The 14,554-nt window shown below is 47.7% G+C and overlaps 1 protein-coding gene across 3 annotated transcripts in view; it reads left to right on the top strand.

Moving 5' to 3' along the window:
- The window catches only part of mbnl3 (muscleblind-like splicing regulator 3), a 111,883-nt gene that overhangs the window by 89,242 nt on the left and 8,087 nt on the right, over nt 1-14,554 (top strand). For 2 of the 3 annotated variants that reach the window (XM_065018459.1, XM_065018460.1), the window contains exons 3-7: nt 4,247-4,432; nt 4,808-5,020; nt 5,172-5,405; nt 9,469-9,619; nt 14,152-14,262. In XM_065018459.1, coding sequence (XP_064874531.1) covers nt 4,247-4,432; nt 4,808-5,020; nt 5,172-5,405; nt 9,469-9,619; nt 14,152-14,262 — 895 coding nt within the window. The remainder of the gene's footprint in view (nt 1-4,246; nt 4,433-4,807; nt 5,021-5,171; nt 5,406-9,468; nt 9,620-14,151; nt 14,263-14,554) is intronic. The other variant, XM_065018461.1, reaches the window with a different exon arrangement.

Raw genomic sequence — 14,554 nt, 5'->3', positions numbered from 1 at the left:
ATTGATAAATCCATTGACTGATGTGGTGTACTCCTCAATGTCATTGGAAGAATCCCGGAACATATTCCAGTCTGTGCTACCAATGCAGTCCAGTAATTTATTGACCGAGTCACTGGTGCTTCCTGCTTCAAATTTGGCTTGTAAGCAGGAATCAGGAGGATAGAATTATGGTCAGATTTGCCAAATGGAGGGCGAGGGAGAGCTTTGTATGCTTCTCTGTATGTGGAGTAAAGGTGGTCTAGATTTTTTCCCCCTCTGGCTGCACATTTAACATGCTGGTAGAAATGAGGTAAGACTGATTTAAGTTTCCCTGCATTAAAGTCCCCGGCCACTAGGAGCGCCACCTTTGGATGAGCGTTTTCCTGTTTGCTTATGGCAGTATACAGCTCATTGAGCGCGGTTTTAGTGCCAGCATCGGTCTGTGGTGGTATGTAGACAATTACAAAAAATACAGTTGAAAACTCTCTAGGTAGATAGTGTCGTCTACAGCTTATCATGAGATACTCTACCTCAGGCGAGAAAAACCTTGAGACTTCCTAAGATATTGTGCCCCAGCTGTTGTTCACATATATACATAGGCCCCCGCCCCGTGTCTTACCAGAGGCTGCTGTTCTGTCCTGCCGATGGAGTGTATAACCCCACCAGCTGTATGTTCTTAATGTTCCTGACTCAGCAGGAAAATTCTCTGCGACAAAAAAGTGATCAAGTTAAGATCCGACATCTGCACTGGGTATATGGCTATAAGGTCTGGCCTGATTTAGGACCAGGGTGAGATTGTAGCATGTGTTTTCTTTACCCTGGATCTGTTCCAAATTGTATGCATTAAGCTCTGGTCAAAAGTAGAGCACTACTTAGGGTATAGGGTGTCAATTAGGACACCCCATTCCCCTGAGTTTAGCCTTTGTCAGCATGGTACCACGAACATAACTGTGCAAAGGTGAAAATAGTGAAACCTGGCAGACACACAACAGGCGCTATTTCAACAACACTTAATTTGTCAATTAAAAAAAAAAATCCTTGAATACCTGGGTACATAGTGTAATTGTTACTAACATTTTAATTTGGTTCAGAGACAGTACTATGTCAATTAAGAGGTAGAATTAAACAGTAATTTCATTCCCTGCACTTTTTTCTCTCAATGTCCTCGATACTCCCAGTTGGGATATATTACAAAATAAAACACTCCAAATTGAGTTCTATGTTGGTGTTAATTACCTTACATGTACTGTCTCTTATGACTTTCTATCACTGCCTATATCACTATCTACTGTGTGATATTCAGTGAGGGATTTTCTATCTCAAAATTTGACTCATTCCTCTCTGCCTCCTTCTTTCCACTCCTCTCCTCTTTTGACCTCACCCTCTCACCTTCCCCCCCTACTCACAAGGCAGGCAATACGCTCGACCTCATCTTTACTAGATGCTGTTCTTCCACTAACCTCACTGCAACTCCCCTCCAAGTCTCCGACCACTACCTTGTATCCTTTTCCCTCTTGCTCTCATCCAACACTTCCCACACTGCCCCTACTCGGATGGTATCGCGCCGTCCCAATCTTCGCTCTCTCTCCCCCGCTACTCTCTCCTCTTCCATCCTATCATCTCTTCCCTCTGCTCAAACCTTCTCCAACCTATCTCCTGATTCTGCCTCCTCAACCCTCCTCTCCTCCCTTTCTGCATCCCTTGATTCTCTATGTCCCCTATCCTCCAGGCCGGCTCGGTCCTCCCCTCCTGCTCCGTGGCTCGACGAATCATTGCGAGCTCACAGAACAGGGCTCCGGGCAGCCGAGCGGAAATGGAGGAAAACTCGCCTCCCTGCGGACCTGGCATCCTTTCACTCCCTCCTCTCTACATTTTCCTCTTCTGTCTCTGCTGCTAAAGCCACTTTCTACCACTCTAAATTCCAAGCATCTGCCTCTAACCCTAGGAAGCTCTTTGCCACCTTCTCCTCCCTCCTGAATCCTCCTCCCCCTCCCCCTCCTCCCTCTCTGCAGATGACTTCGTCAACCATTTTGAAAAGAAGGTCGACGACATCCGATCCTCGTTTGCTAAGTCAAACGACACCGCTGGTTCTGCTCACACTGCCCTACCCTGTGCTCTGACCTCTTTCTCCCTCTCTCTCCAGATGAAATCTCGCGTCTTGTGACGGCCGGCCGCCCAACAACCTGCCCGCTTGACCCTATTCCCTCCTCTCTTCTCCAGACCATTTCCGGAGACCTTCTCCCTTACCTCACCTCGCTCATCAACTCATCCCTGACCGCTGGCTACGTCCCTTCTGTCTTCAAGAGAGCGAGAGTTGCACCCCTTCTGAAAAAACCTACACTCGATCCCTCCGATGTCAACAACTACAGACCAGTATCCCTTCTTTCTTTTCTCTCCAAAACTCTCGAACGTGCCGTCCTTGGCCAGCTCTCCCGCTATCTCTCTCAGAATGACCTTCTTGATCCAAATCAGTCAGGTTTCAAGACTAGTCATTCAACTGAGACTGCTCTTCTCTGTATCACGGAGGCCCTCCGCACTGCTAAAGCTAACTCTCTCTCCTCTGCTCTCATCCTTCTAGACCTATCGGCTGCCTTCGATACTGTGAACCATCAGATCCTCCTCTCCACCCTCTCCGAGTTGGGCATCTCCGGCGCGGCCCACGCTTGGATTGCGTCCTACCTGACAGGTCGCTCCTACCAGGTGGCGTGGCGAGAATCTGTCTCCTCACCACGCGCTCTCACCACTGGCGTCCCCCAGGGCTCTGTTCTAGGCCCTCTCCTATTCTCGCTATACACCAAGTCACTTGGCTCTGTCATAACCTCACATGGTCTCTCCTATCATTGCTATGCAGACGACACACAATTAATCTTCTCCTTTCCCCTTCTGATGACCAGGTGGCGAATCGCATCTCTGCATGTCTGGCAGACATATCAGTGTGGATGACGGATCACCACCTCAAGCTGAACCTCGGCAAGACGGAGCTGCTCTTCCTCCCGGGAAGGACTGCCCATTCCATGATCTCGCCATCACGGTTGACAACTCCATTGTGTCCTCCTCCCAGAGCGCTAAGAACCTTGGCGTGATCCTGGACAACACCCTGTCGTTCTCAACTAACATCAAGGCGGTGGCCCGTTCTTGTAGGTTCATGCTCTACAACATCCGCAGAGTACGACCCTGCCTCACACAGGAAGCAGCGCAGGTCCTAATCCAGGCACTTGTCATCTCCCGTCTGGATTACTGCAACTCGCTGTTGGCTTGGCTCCCTGCCTGTGCCATTAAACCCCTACAACTCATCCAGAACGCCGCAGCCCGTCTGGTGTTCAACCTTCCCAAGTTCTCTCACGTCACCCGCTCCTCCGCTCTCTCCACTGGCTTCCAGTTGAAGCTCGCATCCGCTACAAGACCATGGTGCTTGCCTACGGAGCTGTGAGGGGAACGGCACCTCAGTACCTCCAGGCTCTGATCAGGCCCTACACCCAAACAAGGGCACTCGTTCATCCACCTCTGGCCTGCTCGCCTCCCTACCACTGAGGAAGTACAGTTCCCGCGCAGCCCAGTCAAAACTGTTCGCTGCTCTGGCCCCCCAATGGTGGAACAAACTCCCTCACGACGCCAGGACAGCGGAGTCAATCACCACCTTCCGGAGACACCTGAAACCCCACCTCTTTCAGGAATACCTAGGATAGGATAAAGTAATCCTTCTCACCCCCTTAAAAGATTTAGATGCACTATTGTAAAGTGGCTGTTCCACTGGATGTCTTAAGGTGAACGCACCAATTTGTAAGTCGCTCTGGATAAGAGCGTCTGCTAAATGACTTAAATGTAAATGTAATGTAAATGTAAAATGGGCTTTACTGAATTTCTACTTTATCCCATGTTTGAGCATTTACACCTCAAGTAATGCACTTCACTTCAAGGGTGAGTATCCCAAATGGCACCCTATTACTTATACTGTATACTGCAAGCCCTATGTGGCCTGGTCAGAAGTAGTACACTATATTAGAGAATAGGGTGCATTTGGGATGTACCCCATGTGATAGAGCTTGAACAGCTTTTCCTCCTAAATGACATGGAGGTCTCCATCTTGTTGTCTTTATGGCTGTCCTGTCAGGGGAACCCCAGAGTGATTGATCCCCCAATCACATTACTCTCATCTTCCTGTCACTCCGGTTCATCTCTCCTAAATCTAAATAGCTAAGAGATGCCGCAATTCATCAGCTACGATGCACCACAACTCAGCCGCTCTCTCTTCTCTCCCCCTCCCCAGGGACGCTGCACGCGTGACAACTGTAAGTACCTGCACCCCCCTCCCCACCTCAAGACCCAGCTGGAGATCAACGGGAGAAACAACCTGATCCAGCAGAAGACAGCAGCGGCCATGTTGGCCCAACAGATGCAGTTCATGCTGCCAGGAGCCCAGTTGCAGCCCATAGTGAATAGCCCACACTACACAGTGAGTACTTCATGTATAGTCCATAGTATGTTGCCCACACTGCAAAGTGAGTACTTCATGTATAGTCCATAGTATGTTGCCCACACTGCAAAGTGAGTACTTCATGTATAGTCCATAGTATGTAGCCCACACTACACAGTGAGTACATCATGTATAGTCCATAGTATTTTTCCCACACTACACAGTGAGTACTTCATGTATAGTCCATAGTATGTAGCCTACACCAAACCATCCTCATTATTTAGGCAACACATTCGATTTACACAGTTATATTTCTCCATGTATCTACAGTTTGAACCATGGCTGTTCACAGGCTGTTTCTCTGTCTGATCTCCCCTCATTTCCTCCCTCTCTCCACCTCTCCTTCTCTCTCAGACTACGTTCCCTATGACTCCCAGTATGTCGTCCCTGGCCACCAGTCCCAGTATGGCGTTCAGCCCGTATCTGAGCCACATGGGTCCAGGGATGGGCCTGATGCCTGAGCTGCTACACCAGGCCCCCCTGCTGGTCCCAGGGAGCCCCACCGGCCTCCAGGTCATGGGCAACAGCAGCTCCCAGCAGAAACACATGCGGACAGACAAGCTGGAGGTATGTGTTGTGTGTGTTTGTGTCTTTGCAGTAGCCCAGTCTATAGCAGAGAAATAGAATGATAGAATATAATAGAATCAGTCTTGTCCTGTGGGCCGAACTCCTTCTCTGACTGTGCCACCCCCCCCCCCCCAACCCTAACACCACCCAGGTATGTCGTGAGTTCCAGAGGGGTAACTGCACGCGGGGCGAGGGCGACTGCCGCTATGCCCACCCTATGGAGGCAGCCATGGTGGACGGCAGTGAAAACTCAGTCATCGTCTGTATGGACTACATCAAGGGCCGCTGCTCCAGGGACAAATGCAAGTACTTTCACCCCCCTGCCCACCTGCAGGCAAGGATTAAGGCCGCCCAGCACCAGGCCAGCCAAACCGCCAACGCCATGGTGAGTCATGGTAAACACTACTGATGGGTTAAATATTGATACAGTTGCATATCGCAATATTATTTTGGTCAATATTATATCAATACTTTGAATTTAAGTGTTTTTTGGGGGGGGTTTGTATGTAGCGTAAGCTACTGCTAGTCGGCTGTACCTGAGCCAAAACTCTGGTATTTTTTGTCCTATATCTTGTTCTCCATCTTATTTTTAAATAGGTAGCGCTAGCTAAAGGCAAACAATACTGAAGCATGCATGAGAGCACCAGCTGTTCCGGACGACTATGTGATAATGCTCTCGGTAGCCGATGTAAGGAAGACCTTCAAACAGGTTAACATTCACAACGCCGCTAGGCCAGAAGGATTACCAGGGCGTGTACTCAAAGCATGCGCGCACCAACTGGCAAGTGTCTTCACTGACATTTTCAACCTCTCCCTGACCGTGTCTGTAATACTTACATAGTCCCAGTGCCCAAGGAAGCGAAGGTAACCTGCCTAAATGATTACCGCCATGTAGCACTCACGTCGGTAGCCATGAAGTGCTTGGAGTGGAGCGGGTCAAGAGTTTCAAGTTCCTTGGTGTCCACATCACCAACAAACTATCATGGTCCAAACACACCAAGACAGTTGTGAAGAGGGCATGACAACACCCCCCATCACCGAGGCCAAGCTTCCTGCCATCCAGAACCTGTATACTAGGCAGTGTCAGAGGAAAGCCACAAAAATGGTCAAAACTCCAGTCACCCAAGTCATAGACTGGTCTCTCTGCTACCGCACAGCAAGCGGTACCGGAGCGCCAAGTCTAGGCTCCTTAACAGCTTCTACCCCCAAGCCATAAGACTGCTGAACAATTCATCAAATGGCCACCAGACTATTTACATTGACCCCCCCTCGCTGTTTATTATCTATGCGTAGTCACTTCACCCCTACCTACATGTACCTCGACTAACCTTCTACCCACACATTGACTCGGTACCTGTAACCTCTGTATATAGCCTCGTTATTGTTATTTTTTTGTGTTACTTTTTTAAATAATTCTTTACTTTAGTTTATTTGGTAAATATTTGCTTAACTATTTCTTGAACTGCACTGTTGGTTAAGGGCCTGTAAAGTAAGCATTTCACGGTAAGGTCTACACTTGTTGTATTCGGCGCATGTTACAAATAAAGTTAGATTTCATTTTATTTGAATTTCAGACGCATCTTTGGTCTGCATTGGTTCTTTGTAATCTGCAGAGACTGAGTTTATATTTCACGTGTTTAAAATGTTCTGCAGTTGGGTATTTATTTACTGTTGCTAAGCAGGATAAGGGCAGCACACCACTAGCACATTACCCACCAGAGATGAAAGAATGTCTTTTCTTGCTGTATAGTGTGTGAGAAGTGTTTTTTGCTGGAGGTTGGCTTGTGTTTGAGGCTGGGGCAGCATCCCAAATGGCACCCTATTTCCTATATAGTGCACTACTTTTGACCAGAACCCTCTGGGCCTATGTATCTTCTGTCATATAAGGAGGCAACAGGAGTTCAATCTGACAGGATGAACAACAGCAAACAGACCGTCTGCATTGCAGGTGTATAAAAACACAATAGAGAGAGAGAGAGAGAGTGGGAGGGAGTGAGACAAAGAAAGATGTGGAGAGGGAAGGAAAATATAGATTTTTTAAAGCATTTTGGGCATTTTTTCTTGTTCATCTGCATTTGTTGGTCCTCTGGTCTGCTTCTAGGGGTTGATTGTTGTCAGGCTTTACTCCCGTCAGGTTATATCATCATTCTCCTTCATGTTTTTGCTTCTCTGTGGGTTGTTTCCTTCAACTTCACCTTCATCTATTCCCATTATGCATCATGCACCACACCTATCTCTCTCTCTCTCTCTCTCTCTCTCTCTCTCTCTCTCTGACCTCACCCCAATTTCCACTGGTTTACTGTCTGTGTCATTTGCTTGATCCTCATTGGTTGGCTGTCATCGTGTGCTCACTGCTTGTTGTGCTAACCCCGCCCCCGGCCTGTGGTATTTTTATCTTTTTATCACTATCTTTTCTGATTTCACTTTTATGTGTGTAAGCGTTTCTTCCATTTCTGTCCGATGGTGCGTCACATTTTCCATCAGAAAATTGATTCTAGACTGACAGCCCTGTTTTGCTATGGTTGGTCTGAGGGATTTCTGATACAGTAGCATCCTCTATAGGTGGGGAACTACCAGCAAGGGCAGTGATGCTGTTCAAGCCTCAGAATGGGTTTCATGTTAGGCTGTTTCAGAGTAGTTTGACACAAAAGGTTTTTATGTAATTCAAAGTACATGCAGTTGAAGTTGGAAGTTTACATACAGCTTAGCCAAATACATTTAAATTAAGTTTTTCACCATTTCTGACATTTTATCCTAGTACAAATTCCCTGTCTTAGGTCAGTTAGGATCACCACTTTATTTTAAGAATGTGAAATGTCAGAATAATAGTAGAGAGAATGATTTATTTCAGCTTTTATTTCTTTCATCACATTCCCAGTGGGTCAGACGTTTACATACACTCAGTATTTGGTAGCATTGCCTTTAAATTGTTTAACTTGGGTCAAACGTTTCGGGTAGCCTTCTACAAGCTTCCCACAATAAATTGGGTGAATTTTGGCCCATTCCCCCTGACAGAGCAGGTGTAACTGAGTCAGGTTTATAGGCCTCCTTGCTCGCACACACATTTTCAGTTCTGCCCACAAATTGTCAATAGAATTGAGGCCAGGGCTTTGTAATGGCCACTTCAATACCTCGACTTTTGTTGTCCTTAAGCCATTTTGCCACAACTTTGGAAGTATGCTTGGGGTCATTGTCCATTTGGAAGACCCATTTGCGACCAAGCTTTAACTTCCTGACTGATGTCTGAGATGTTGCTTCAATATATCCACATCATTTTCCTCCTCGTGATGCCATTTATTTTGTGAAGTGCACCAGTCCCTCCTGCAGCAAAGCACCCCCACAACATGATGCTGCTTCACGGTTGGGATGGTGTTCTTCGGCTAGCAAGCCTCCCCCTTTTTCTTCCAAACATAACGATGGTCATTATGGCCAAACAGTTCTATTTTTGTTTCATCAGACCAGAGGACATTTCTACAAAAAGTATGATCTTTGTCCCCATATGCAGTTGCAAACCGTAGTCTGTCTTTTTTTATGGCGGTTTTGGAGCAGTGGCTTCTTCCTTGCTGAGTGGCCTTTCAGGTTATGTCGATGTAGGACTCGTTTTACTATGGATATACAGTGGGGCAAAAAAGTATTTAGTCAGCCACCAATTGTGCAAGTTCTCCCACTTAAAAAGATGAGAGAGGCCTGTAATTTTCATCATAGGTACACTTCAACTATGACAGACAAAATGAGAAAAAAAATCCATAAAGTCTCATTGTAGGATTTTTAATGAAAATTATGGTGGAAAATAAGTATTTGGTCAATAACAAAAGTTTATCTCAATACTTTGTCATTGCCAACAAAGGGTATATAACAGAGGTCAAACGTTTTCTGTAAGTCTTTACCAGGTTTTCACACACGGTTGGTGTTATTTTGGCCCATTCCTCCATGCAGATCTCCTCTAGAGCAGTGATGTTTTGGGGCTGTTGCTGGGCAACACGGACTTTCAACTCCCTCCAAAGATATACCTCCAATTGACTCAAATGATGTCAATTAGCCTATCGGAAGCTTCTAAAGCCATGACATCATTTTCTGGAATTTTCCAAGTTGTTTAAGGCACAGTCAACTTAGTGTATGTAAACTTCTGACCCACTGGAATTGTGATACAGTGAATTATAAGTGAAATAATCTGTCTGTAAACAATTGTTGGAAAAAATACTTGTGTCATGCACAAAGAAGATGTCCTAACAGACTTGCCAAAACTATAGTTTGTTAACAAGAAATGTGTAGAGTGGTTGAAAAACAAGTTTTAATGACTCCAACCTAAGTGTATGTAAACTTCCGGCTTCAACTGTAGATGCATTGTACTTGCACAATTTCTGAGCCCAAATGCTGACACTTTCACTTTCTCTCTCTCTCTCTCTCTCTCTCTCTCTCTCTCTCTTCCCCCTTTTCTACTTCCCCAGGCCCTGCCCCATGGGGCAATGCAACAGCTACCAAAGAGGCCCACCTTAGAGAAGAGTAACGGGGGTGGTGCTGTGTTCAACCCCAGCATGTTCCACTATCAGCAGGCCCTGGCTAACATGCAGCTGCAGCAGCCAGCCTTTATCCACCCTGGTGAGTCTAGTCTACTCTGTCAAATAGAATAATTTGGCATTCCTTTTAAAAAGTAAGTAGACTGAATTATTAATTCAATTAAGTTGGGCGAACTTATCTATCCTGAGTCTGATTTAGATAGGTGAACTAAGTGTACTGGGGGGGGCAAGCTAGGCCAGACAGACTGACACAGGGGAGGGCTAGCTAGGCCAGACAGACTGACACAGGGGAGGGCAAGCTAGGCCAGACAGACTGACACAGGGGAGGGCAAGCTAGGCCAGACAGACTGACGCAGGGCTAGCTAGGCCAGACAGACTGACGCAGGGCTAGCTAGGCCAGACAGACTGACATGGCAGCTTCACACTGTACTGTCATCTGGGGGTCAAGTTAACTGCCAACGGTCTAAATAAGGACTGCACATGGAAACAGACAGAAGAAAGGACACAGCAGAATGTCAAACATTAGTACTACAACATATTACTATGAACATATTGTTATGTCAAACATTAGTACTACGACATATTACTATGAACATATTACTCAGGAGTACTGATACACATACCAGTGGATGTCTATTTGATAGAGGGGATGTGTTATGGTATAGAATATATTGTAGGGACATGAGAGAAGAAAGCGGGTTCCTTGTGAGTATTGAGGAACTCTCGCTCTGTGCTGAGTGTATACAATGTCCTGTCTGGGATAGAGCTTATTGGGTGTACTCTGTCCTTCTGTCTGGTATAATTCTTATTGGGTGTACTCTGTCCTTCTGTCTGGGATAGAGCTTATTGGGTGTACTCTGTCCTGTCTGGGATAGAGCTTATTGGGTGTACTGTGTCCTGTCTGGGATAGAGCTTATTGGGTGTACTCTGTCCTTCTGTCAGGGATAGAGCTTATTGGGTGTACTCTGTCCTTCTGTCTGGGATAGAGCTTATTGGGTGTACTCTGTCCTGTCTGGGATAGAGCTTATTGGGTGTACTCTGTCCTTCTGTCTGGGATAATTCTTATTGGGTGTACTCTGTCCTTCTGTCTGGGATAGAGCTTATTGGGTGTACTCTGTCGTTCTGTCTGGGATAGAGCTTATTGGGTGTACTCTGTCCTGTCAGGGATAGAGCTTATTGGGTGTACTCTGTCTGGGATAGAGCTTATTGGGTGTACTCTGTCCTGTCTGGGATAGAGCTTATTGGGTGTACTCTGTCCTTCTGTCTGGGATAGAGCTTATTGGGTGTACTCTGTCCTTCTGTCTGGGATAGAGCTTATTGGGTGTACTCTGTCCTGTCTGGGATAGAGCTTATTGGGTGTACTCTGTCCTTCTGTCTGGTATAATTCTTATTGGGTGTACTCTGTCCTTCTGTCTGGGATAGAGCTTATTGGGTGTACTCTGTCCTGTCTGGGATAGAGCTTATTGGGTGTACTGTGTCCTGTCTGGGATAGAGCTTATTGGGTGTACTCTGTCCTTCTGTCAGGGATAGAGCTTATTGGGTGTACTCTGTCCTTCTGTCTGGGATAGAGCTTATTGGGTGTACTCTGTCCTGTCTGGGATAGAGCTTATTGGGTGTACTCTGTCCTTCTGTCTGGGATAATTCTTATTGGGTGTACTCTGTCCTTCTGTCTGGGATAGAGCTTATTGGGTGTACTCTGTCGTTCTGTCTGGGATAGAGCTTATTGGGTGTACTCTGTCCTGTCAGGGATAGAGCTTATTGGGTGTACTCTGTCTGGGATAGAGCTTATTGGGTGTACTCTGTCCTGTCTGGGATAGAGCTTATTGGGTGTACTCTGTCCTTCTGTCTGGGATAGAGCTTATTGGGTGTACTCTGTCCTTCTGTCTGGGATAGAGCTTATTGGGTGTACTCTGTCCTGTCTGGGATAGAGCTTATTGGGTGTACTCTGTCCTGTCTGGGATAGAGCTTATTGGGTGTACTCTGTCCTTCCCTCCTACTCTCACTCTATTTTTCTCTCCTTCTTTCTCCCTCTCTGTCCCCTGCACTCTGTGTCTTTGTCCCATGCTTAACTGGTGCCCTGCTATCACGCACAAATACTGGCACAATCTGCTCTAGGTGGCCTAAAGTATGCAGCAACAGCACCCAGCACACTCTGGGAGAGAATGTATAGATCTCTGACTGATCCACTCCTCCACTTTCCTCAGCTGTTCCATCATCAGGTCTATATTGCTATTAAAGTATCACAATAACAATTGATATGCCGTATTCATCCAAACTTAACAGCAATGAGCAATTGAACACTATTAATGCTCTCTGCATCCTATGCCCTCCACTGCTCTGTTCCCGTGTTCTGTGTTCTGTCTGTCTGCCTTTAAGCCTCCATGTTGTCTCTGCTGTGTTCTAGTTGACTGTGGCAGGTTATATTAGCCATTATTTACACGCTGTTCTTGTGGCTTGCACTAACCTGAATGTTGTTTTTGTCTTGTCCTGTTGTCTGTCGTCACTCTCTCTGTGTCAATCACTCCTCCCCTTTTGCTCCCCTCCTCCATCCTCTCATCACCTCCTTCTGTTGTCCCCATCTTCCTTCCCCTCATCCCCCTCTCTCCCCATCTCTGCACGCTGTGGCAGGCTCAGTCCTGTGCATGGCGCCATCAGGAGGCATGGGTAGGTCGGCTCGGTCACTCACTGCTGCTGGGGGCTTGGAAGAGGTGTGGGGACTCTGGTTGGCCAGATAGCTAGGAGAGAGGGGGGTTGGTAGTAGATGGACTCTGTGGTTGGCCAGATAGCTAGGAGAGAGGGGGGTTGGTAGTGGATGGACTCTGTAATTGGCCAGATAGCTAGGATAGAGGGGGTTTGGTAGTAGATGGACTCTGTGGTTGGCCAGATAGCTAGGAGAGAGGGGGTTTGGTAGTAGATGGACTCTGTGGTTGGCCAGATAGCTAGGAGAGAGGGGGATTGGTAGTAGATGGACTCTGTGGTTGGCCGGATAGCTAGGAGAGGGGGGGTCGTAGTAGATGGACTATGTGGTTGGCCAGATAGCTAGGAGAGGGGGTCGTAGTAGATGGAGTATGTGGTTGGCCAGATAGCTAGGAGAGAGGGGGTTTGGTAGTAGATGGACTCTGTGGTTGGCCAGATAGCTAGAGAGAGGGGGATTGGTAGTAGATGGACTCTGTGGTTGGCCGGATAGCTAGGAGAGGGGGTCGTAGTAGATGGACTATGTGGTTGGCCAGATAGCTAGGGAGGGGGGGTCGTAGTAGATGGACTATGTGGTTGGCCAGATAGCTAGGAGAGAGGGGGATTGGTAGTAGATGGACTCTGTGGTTGGTGGGATAGCTAGGAGAGAGGGGTTTGGTAGTAGATGGACTCTGTGGTTGGCCAGATAGCTAGGAGAGAGGGGTTTGGTAGTAGATGGACTCTGTGGTTGGCCAGATAGCTAGGAGAGAGGGGATTGGTAGTAGATGGACTCTGTGGTTGGCCGGATAGCTAGGAGAGGGGGGTCATAGTAGATGGACTATGTGGTTGGCCAGATAGCTAGGAGAGGGGGGTCGTAGTAGATGGAGTATGTGGTTGGCCAGATAGCTAGGAGAGAGGGGTTTGGTAGTAGATGGACTCTGTGGTTGGCCAGATAGCTAGGGAGAGAGGGGATTGGTAGTAGATGGACTCTGTGGTTGGCCGGATAGCTAGGAGAGGGGGGTCGTAGTAGATGGACTATGTGGTTGGCCAGATAGCTAGGAGAGGGGGTCGTAGTAGATGGACTATGTGGTTGGCCAGATAGCTAGGAGAGAGGGGGATTGGTAGTAGATGGACTCTGTGGTTGGTGGGATAGCTAGGAGAGGGGGGGGGTCGTAGTAGATGGACTATGTGGTTGGCCAGATAGCTAGGAGAGGGGGGTTCGTAGTAGATGGACTCTGTGGTTGGCCGGATAGCTAGTTGGCCAGATAGCTAGGAGAGGGGGGGTGGGGGGGGTTCGTACTAGATGGACTATGTGGTTGGCCAGATAGCTAGGAGAGAGGGGGAGAATGATCAGCAACACGTCCTCTGAAGATAGTGGATGTAGTTCTCAGATTGTAGTTTAGTAGTTCTAGTTGTAGTAGATTCTAGAATCATAGTTAAGTTCCAGACCCCAACACCAAGAACCTTGGAGGATATGACAGTAGATATTAGTCATTTTGGAGCCATCATGTTGTCCCACTGGTGTCTGCCTGTCCTCTGTCTGTCTGTCTGTCTGCCTGCCTGCCTGCCTGCCTGCCTGCCTGCCTGCCTGCCTGCCTGCCTGCCTGCCTGTCTGTCTGTCTGTCTACCTGCCGCTGTGCTTGCACTTGTCACCCCACTTTAATTTCTGATACAAAAAAAAAACTTATTTCAACATTTTAGTTGTGTATTATTAGAGTTTGCTAGAGTGTGTGTGAGTCTCTATGTCAGCTCAGATATCTCAGTCCCAGCCTAGTCAGTATGAGGTTGCTGGTCTCCCAGGTTGTGTCCAGAATAGCACCCTATTATAAATATATAGTGCACTACTTTTGACCTCTGTGCTCTGGTCAAAAGTAGTGCACTATGTAGGAAATAGGGTGCCATTTAGGATTCAGTTTAAGCCTGCTGCCCCGTCTCTTGTAGGGCTTATGAAAGGGCCGGCCCCGCTAGCAGTGGATGGCCGTTGGGAGAGGCGGGACTGGAGCAGCTGCAGGCACCCCCACAGCCGCCTCTTGTCAGCGCCTGGATTCACTGGTGAGGGGAATCCACAGCTGGTCTCCCCCTCTACCTGACCCTCTAACTCCCCCTTTCCTCTACCTCCCTCTCTGCCTAGCCTTCTATCCCCCCCCTCTACCTGACCCTCTACCTCCCCCTCTACCTCCCTCTCTACCTGACCCTTTACCCCCCTCTGCCTAGCCTTCTACCTCCCTCTCTACCTGACCCTCTACCTCCCCCTCTACCTAGCCTTCTACCCCCTCTACCTCACTCTCTACCTGACCCTCTAACTCCCCCTTCCTCTACCTCCCTCTCTACCTGACCCTCTACC

Source organism: Oncorhynchus nerka, linkage group LG5 (assembly GCF_034236695.1).
Source record: "Oncorhynchus nerka isolate Pitt River linkage group LG5, Oner_Uvic_2.0, whole genome shotgun sequence".
Taxonomy (NCBI): domain Eukaryota; kingdom Metazoa; phylum Chordata; class Actinopteri; order Salmoniformes; family Salmonidae; genus Oncorhynchus; species Oncorhynchus nerka.
Note: the sequence above shows the minus strand (reverse complement) of the source record. Positions and strands in the feature narration are given on the sequence as shown.